Source organism: Heloderma suspectum, chromosome 3 (assembly GCF_057233095.1).
Source record: "Heloderma suspectum isolate Gila_16-S chromosome 3, 16-S_ref, whole genome shotgun sequence".
Classification (NCBI taxonomy): Eukaryota; Metazoa; Chordata; class Lepidosauria; order Squamata; family Helodermatidae; genus Heloderma; species Heloderma suspectum.
In genome coordinates, this window is record NC_139460.1 from 322,036,790 (window position 1) to 322,044,676 (window position 7,887).

General features: G+C 49.0%; 1 protein-coding gene across 3 annotated transcripts in view; it reads right to left on the reverse strand.

Moving 5' to 3' along the window:
- The window catches only part of EIF2B5 (eukaryotic translation initiation factor 2B subunit epsilon), a 54,816-nt gene extending 47,193 nt beyond the window's left edge, over positions 1 to 7,623 (reverse strand). For 2 of the 3 annotated variants that reach the window (XR_014789638.1, XM_084847680.1), the window contains exon 1: positions 7,390 to 7,623. Coding sequence is in view for 2 of the 3 variants with exons in the window: in XM_084847680.1 (XP_084703806.1) it covers positions 7,390 to 7,545 (156 nt within the window). In the remaining variant the exon portion in view is untranslated. Of the gene's footprint in view, positions 1 to 6,857; positions 6,950 to 7,389 lie in introns of all 3 variants that reach the window. The other variant, XM_084847681.1, reaches the window with a different exon arrangement.
- Between the last annotated feature and the right edge of the window lie 264 nt (positions 7,624 to 7,887).

A 7,887-nucleotide genomic window follows, 5' to 3' on the forward strand; every position in this document is an offset into this window, starting at 1 on the left:
ATTTTAGCTAGATGGGCAATTTCTCCTATCTAGCAGAGGCTTCAGGGAGAAGGAGGGAAGGGGGCTGGGGTGGCAACAGGATGTCTTGTATGGCTGCTGCCCCAGTTTCCTCCTCTCCCCACCCCTCGGAATGCCTCCTTTCCCCCACCTCTGTGCTCCATTTTGCGAGCATGGAGATGTAGCCAGCACGGTTCTGTCCATTCTGGCTATGAGGCAGCAGGGGAGGGAGTGGGGAGCGCGGTTTCCTGGCTCCAAGCTCAGAGCCAGGAAACTGAACAATCCTATGTCCCACAGATGCTGTCTGGGGATTGCTCCCTAATGTATATAAACCAATTAACAATCCCACACATTCCCTGCTTAATGGCTCCATTCCATAATGTCTAGACATTTTGGGGCAAGGTGATAGAGTGGGTGGTGGCGATGCAGTTGAAGGCACACTTGAAAAAAGCCAATTATCTAGATCCATTTCAGTGGGGCTTCAGGCCTGGGCATGGGACAGAAACGGCCTTGGTCGCCTTGGAGGATGATGTGAGGAGGGCTCTGGATAGGGGCGAATGCTCCTTCCTTGTTCTCCTCGACCTCTCCGCGGCTTTTGATACCGTTGACCACAGTATCCTCCTGGAGGGGTTGGGCATTGGCGACACCATATTACGGTGGTTCTGGTCCTTCCTCTCCGGCAGGTACCAGAGGGTAGCACTGGGAGAGGAGGTTTCAGACCCGTGGCCACTCACTTGTGGGGTGCCACAAGGTTCCATCCCCGATGCTATTTAATATCTATATGAAGCCACCAGGGGCTACTTCAGGAGGTTTGGGGTGCGGTGTCATCAGTATGCGGATGACACGCAGCTCTACCACTCGTTCAAATCTTCACCAAGGTTGGCCGTAGAATCCCTGTCCAAATGTCTGGAGATGGTCAGTGACTGGATGGGGAGGAATAAGCTGAAGCTGAACCCTGACAAGACCGAGGTACTTTTGGAGGGAGACAAGAGGAGGCTAGGGGATGTTGACCTGGTGTTGAATGAGGTACAGCTACCCTTGAAAGACCAGGTCCGCAGCTTGGGGGTCATTTTGGACTCCCAGCTGTCCACAGAGGCTCAGGTGTCAGCTGTGAGCCGGACAGCACTTTTCCAACTCCATCTGATACGGTGGCTGCGCCCCTACCTTCCCGACCATCTGCTCCCATCGGTAGTACATGCCCTGGTCTCCTCTCGTTTAGACTACTGTAATGCGCTCTACGTGGGGTTACCCTTGAAGATGGTTCGGAAGCTGCAGCTGGTACAGAACGCGGCGGCTCGCCTGATTAAAGGCAGCCACCGGCAAGATCACATCACTCCAGTGCTGAAGGAGTTGCACTGGTTACCAGTTGTTTTCTGGGCCAAATTCAAGGTGTTGGTTTTGACCTTTAAAACCCTATATGGTTCCAGCCCAGCCTATCTCAAGGAGCGCCTCCAGCAACACCAGACAGGCTGCTTAACAAGATCAGCCTCGCATGGCCTGCTCTCTGTCCCATCAGCCAGGACAGCTAGACTGGTGAGGACGAGGGAGAGGGCCTTCTCTGTGGTGGTCCCCACTCTGTGGAACTCCCTCCCTAAGGAACTCCGTCATGCCCACTCTTTAATGAGCTTCCGCCATGCATTAAAAATGTGGTTGTTCAGGCAGGCATTTGGGGTGGTTAGGGTATTTTTAGAAATATGATGTTTTTAAATGTAGAATTTTATTGTTTTAAATTGTTTTTTATTATTGTACATTGCCCAGAGTAGCTGGGTGACCAGCCAGATGGGCGATAAATTAATGGAATAAATACAATAAAAAACAAGTGAACCAATGAAACCTTTGCCAGAAACCTCTGCTGCTAATTTCATTTAAATGTAAGCTCAGCTTCTCATTTATAGGAAGCATAGGAAGTAAGACAATATAATAATATACTCCTGCTGCTATAACCTTTGTATTTCCCCTTCTCTTCTTGCTGTACCAGGGGGGCGGGGGGGGGGGGGGCTCTTGACATCTGGTGACATCCACCCAGGCCACCACAGTCTCAAATTTCAGGCAGTAGAAATGCTCTCTTGCCACACTGACCAGCCATCTGTCCTTTCTCACACACACAGATACACGCTGCTCCCAGGCCGACACAACAATAGCAACTCCTACATCAATAAGTTAAACAGCATCCAGAATGCCTACCAGTACAGATTGCTTTGTTATCAACCTCAGCCTGGATCTGTAGTTTTTTTTCTTCACTGTAGAATCATTGTGGGTCCTGCAGGAATCTCCCACATTAAAGTTTCAAGACACAAGAGTATTTGCACATCTGAAATGTACACTACTACCTCCACGTTAAGTGTCTGATTTATGCATCCTACATGAAGCTAGTTATGCCTTTGGGAAGTGTGCCTTCTTAACATAACACCATTTTCAATTAACTGCAGTTTCCAGGTAGCTTCTGGGAACAATTAAAAATGCTGATTGTCACCTCAAAAACTCTTAAAGGCCTGGACGCAGTAACTTGAAGAAATGTATGCTCCCATACATTCTCCCTCAAACTCCAAGAGTATTAGGAACTGGGCCTTCTCAGAACTGGCACCATTCTGTTCTTTCCAACCCAGATCCTATAAGTTCATCTAGGAGAGTTCCTGAAGAACAATGCCATCATGTCCATCAACCCCTGCAAAAAATCAAGTTCAGTTCCCTTCCCAGCTATTCCCACAAAATCCTGACAGCAACTTGACTCTAATCCAATGAATTCCTGCCAGTGATACATGGCAACTCTCATGGAAAGTATCTTGTTGGAGTGAGTCCCAGGGTCTCTTCAGGTGTTACTTCCTAAGCATTCGCCCATTATTGGGTATTATGTGCATTGTAATGTACATAACAATGTACATTATTGTACATGCTAAAAATGTAAAGTGCTCATTCAAGAACAAGTGTTGCAATACAAATATATGCTGCTTAGAACTCTCAAGCTGGCTACAGTTCCTTGTAATGTTTACCCACATGGAAAAATGCCCTTTCCTGATAGATTAGCTGGGTTTGGACCCATGATGAGCCATAGCGCCTGTGGGCACCAAGTTACTTATGCAGCCTCCGCTCAAGGATTGTCATGTCATGTGAACCTGGTAAGCATGGGTTATGTGCGGTTTAAACAACCCTCACATAACCCTAAAAAAGACCATGGGTTATGCAAAGGTTGTACAACGCTTGCATAACGCACACTCACCAGGTTCGCAAGACACAACAACTCCCAAACAGGGTTTGCATATTCAAAATGGTGGCCGCACATGCCCCACATACGCTGCAGCTTCACTGTGGGTTAAATAACGGCCCCAGTGTATCAGACCTTAGTTCCAAACACTGTGAAGACTTTCCTTGTGGTGAATTCTCAAATAAACCAGGAGAACTGCTTAAGAGGTGGCTGATTCTCTCTCTTGTGTAAAGCCTCTCCCAATCTCTGACTGAGCCCAGCTACTATTTTCACATGGTAATAATGGATGTGTGTTCTTAATGAGATTTTTTTGCCAGCTAGAAAACGAGAAATCGCACCAGCAATTAACTCTGTGCCAGTAAGCAACTCACTACAGAAGACTATCCAGAAAAGCCTGTTTACCAGCAATGAGGCAGAATATAAGTACTCCTAATATCGGCATATTTCCCCCACTTACAAAAAAACAAGATCAATGGGTGAAACATCTTCCATACTGACCATTAATTTCAAAGGAAAGCATGCTGTTCAAGGATCATAGAAATTACTATCCCAGAGAAACAACTATCTCCACCAACAAACAGGCAAGATCTAAAAATGCTTAAGTTTTTATTTTATTTTATTGCATTTATATCCTGCAATTTTTCTTCTTGCAAGGAACCCAAGGTGGCTTACATTATCATCCTCCTCCTCCTCCCCATTTTATCCTCACAACAACAACCCTGTGAGGTAGGTTGGGCTGAGAGTCTGTGACTGGCCCAAAGTCACCCAGTGAGCTTCCATGGCTGAGTGGGGACTAGAACTTGGATCTCCCAACTCCCAGTCCATCACTCTAGCCACTATACTCAGGAGAAATCCTTCTACTGCAGTGAACATTATTCTCCCCACTTTAAAAGATACAAACTAATCATTCTGCTGAGGGAAGAGGATTTAAACAAGTCTTGCATTCACCTGGCACAGGCAATAAGGAATCCCATGCAGGTGAGTGTGTGAGCAAACCGGCAGAAGGAGGACAGAGTGCTCACTAAGCAGGTTGCCAGAGGAAAAAAACCCCTTCCTCTATGCCCAGCACAGAAATGCAACAGGTTTCTGGAGGAGCAACAGAGCTCTCCATACTTCCTCTGCCAGCCCTCAGCAGACTAGTAATGTTGTAGGCATGTTTACAAGGCTGACTTAATCTGTCTCTCTTTAAATGAAAACAATGGAATTTCTATAGGCCTCAGAAATTATCCCAAAGGCCTACAAGACTCGATGGCCTTGTAGGCCCCTTCCAACCCTACTATTCTATGATCCTCTCAGATATTTTTATTTTTCCACAGTTACTGGCATGAATATGTGCACCAAATGTTTGTGGTTCTGATGTGGAGTGACTAGAGACCACCACGTTCAGTATGTCCTGCAACAGAACATGAAGGAGCAGAAAAGAGAATCTAACTCTCTGATTAGAGAAGAGTGTTCTGAATGAAATCTAAAGATACGCTACAAGTCATCTTTCAGAAGATGGACATTGCAAGTCTTTTAAGCAGAATCATTTACATGGAGTCTAACCATGTGATAGGATGGAAGTAGATGGCTAAAATGTCCCCAAGAAAACAAAAACAATTCATATCTAAACTTTCCTTACATCCTTTCCTCATCTCTTTAGCACTCTACAGGTCAGGCAAAATAGGGACATTTTATCTGGCATTCTAAATGCTGTAGTTGAAGAAAAAGATAGTAATTGTGATAACTTTGGCACAGATTATGACTGACAGAATGCTGAGGATGGATTCAGGAGAACCAGCTTCAGAGTCCTGCTTACATAAGGGTGTACACTCAAAAAAACAAAACAGAAATGAGCACTGTTCCTGTGCCTTGAACATATTAAGCTGCTCTATATGGAGTCAGATCATTGGTCCATCTAGTCCACTATTGTCTACTCCAGTCTTCCCCAATCTCATGTCCTCTAGATGCTTTGGATTTCAGTTCCCATCAGCCTCTGCCAATGGCCAGGAATGATTCAGGTTGTAGTGTAAAACATCTGGAGGTCACCAGGTTGGAGAAGGCTGGTCTACTCCAACTGACAGTCATTCCTCAAAATCCCAGAGCCCTTCAACAGCTGCAACATGTGCAAAAATTAATTAGGGCAAGAAACCTGAATTTCCTGTTAGATTTCGGCATGCGAAGCCAATCTTAAAAGCATAGGGGTAGAGCCAGTAAAAATGTTAGCAACCCTACACTCAGCTGATTTTGAGCAAATCAGCCATCCTTTTCTACCCACATGAAAAGAATCTGCTATTTAAGTGGACAAATAAAACCTTCCCCACCATGAAAATGCAGCAATGAGAAAAATACCTTCTGTTCATTTTCATGTCTCTCAGTTATCAAAAGCAGAGTCCCTCTATCCACAAGAAGGTGGACACTTAAGTTACGGATGTGGACACTTACGTTATGGATGTTGAAGGGGCCTGACCCAACTTGCCCACTGCTGACTGCAAGAGTGAATGAAGTAAGGCTATTCTTTTCCTTACACTGATGAATGAAAAAGGATACAAAACACCAAAAACTATATTGTTTCGCACACATCATTAATCCTATCACTGATCAGTTGAGCTGATATGATCGTGCGGAATTTTCATGTATATTCCAAGTGCTTCGGGCACAAAGCTGTGAGAATGTCAGTGACCCAGCTTGCATGAGAAAAGCACAAGTTGTCAGTCTGGTTGGGATTCAAACCACAAACAGGTCTTAGTGACTAGAAGAGTATCTTTGCAGGGCAGGCTGAGGACTGGGAAGAGGCTCCAGGAGATAAGGAAGCTAAGCGTGGGAGGGCTGAATGCATGGGGCACGTTAGGCAATGGACTGAGAAACAAGAGTTCGAGGGGAAGGGGAATGGAGCAAAGGAACACTCAAGTTGTACCAAAGCAGTATTCTGCCAGTTGTTCCTTTTACTGCTACTTCACAGGGAAATCATAGTTCAGTGGGTTCCCAGGTGCAACCCTTGCCATCTCCAGCTCAAAGGATCAGGTAGCAAGTGATGGGGAAGAACCCTGCCCACGACCTTTGAGAGCCCCTGCCAGTCAGAATGGATAACAGTGAGCTAGATGGACCAACAGTCTGACCTGGTATAAGGCAGCTCCCTATGTTCCTAAAGGAGAGTGGTGAAAAGACAGGCTTGAGTTACACCAGGGGTGGGAATGTGAGGCCCTCCATGTTGCTGGATTGCAACTTGCATCATCTCTCACCACTGGCTATGCTGGCTTGGCGAGATGGGCGTTGCAGCCTAACAACAACTGGAGGGCCACATGTTCCCCACCCCTAAGTGACACAAGAGGGTTGTTTGGTTGAACCTACCTCACAGGGTTGCTATGAAAACAAAATGGAGAAGAGGAGGACCACATAAGCTGCCTTGCAAGAGGGGTAGGGGGGATATAAATGTAACGATGACTATATTTTGCCAGTTGCTCTTTTTAGGGTAGGGCCACGGTGGCTTAGTGGTTAAGACGCTGAACTGCAGACTGGAAGGTCGGCAGGTCAGCAGTTCGAGACCCGAGTGCCGCGTGACAGAGTGAGCTCCCATCTTCAGTCCCAGCTCCTGCCAACCTAGCAGTTCGAAAGCAAGAAATTGCAAGTAGATAAATAGGTACCGCCTCGGCGGGAAAGGTAGCAGCGTTCCGTGCACCTCGGTGTTCAGGCATGCCAGCCACATGGCCACGGAAGCGTCTTCGGACAGCGCTGGCTCTTCGGCTTAGAAATGGAGATGAGCACCGCACCCTAGAGTCGGACACAACTGGTTGGGGACACCTTTACCTTTTACCTTTTTAGGGTGCAACCCTATGCATGGTTAGACAAAAAGAAAAAACTCCTACAACTCCCAGCACCCCCCAGCCACCTGGCTGGGGAATGCTGAGAGTTGTAGGGCTTTTTTCTGAGTAACCACGCACAGGATTGCGCCCTTAGTGGCAGCATATCCTGGCAACCGTAGCTGGAGGCGAGGAGCACAAGGGAGTGGCTGCGAGGGAAGGAGGGGTGGGAGGGGGGATCGCAAATGCTGGCCAGAACTAACTAGTCCTTCTTTGCCGGGGGGGTGCCAGTTTTACAGAGGCGCTGCAGCCCCACGAAGGCCGACCGCCTCCCCGGCCGAGAACCGGGGGGAGGCCGAGGCCTTCGGCGGCAGCTGCCCGGAGCCCCTCCTCCGCCTGCCCGTCGCTCACCCGGGGCCGGTCCTTGGAAACGGGGAAGAAGCGGCGGTTGAAGCTGTCGGCGACCAGCACGGCCTGGAGCGGCGGGGGCGGCTCCTCCTGCGGCTCAGAGCCCCGAGAAGCCCCGGACCCGGCTCCACGCTTCGCGGAGGGGCCGCGCGCCGCCATCTTCGCTCACGCTTTCCTCTCACGCGCGGCCTCCTCGGCTCGCCGCTTCCGCTTCCGGAGGACGCCGGAGAAAGAGACGGCGCCTCGGAGGGGACAACGCGGGACGGCGCGCGAAGGCGCCGGGCCGGAGGGAGGGGAGCCGTGGGGCGCATGCGCGCGCTGAGCAGGCGCGGCGTCGGCGAGCGGCTGGGCGCCGCCCGTTGAGCTCCGCCGCAGGACAAGGCGGGTCGCCCTGGCGTCAGCGGCGGCCGGTGGCTCCTATTCCAGTGGGGCGGTGCATCCGCTCTGGGTTTCAGCCAGAACCACTCAGGACTCTAAAGGAGCGGTCCAGGGCCCTGAGCC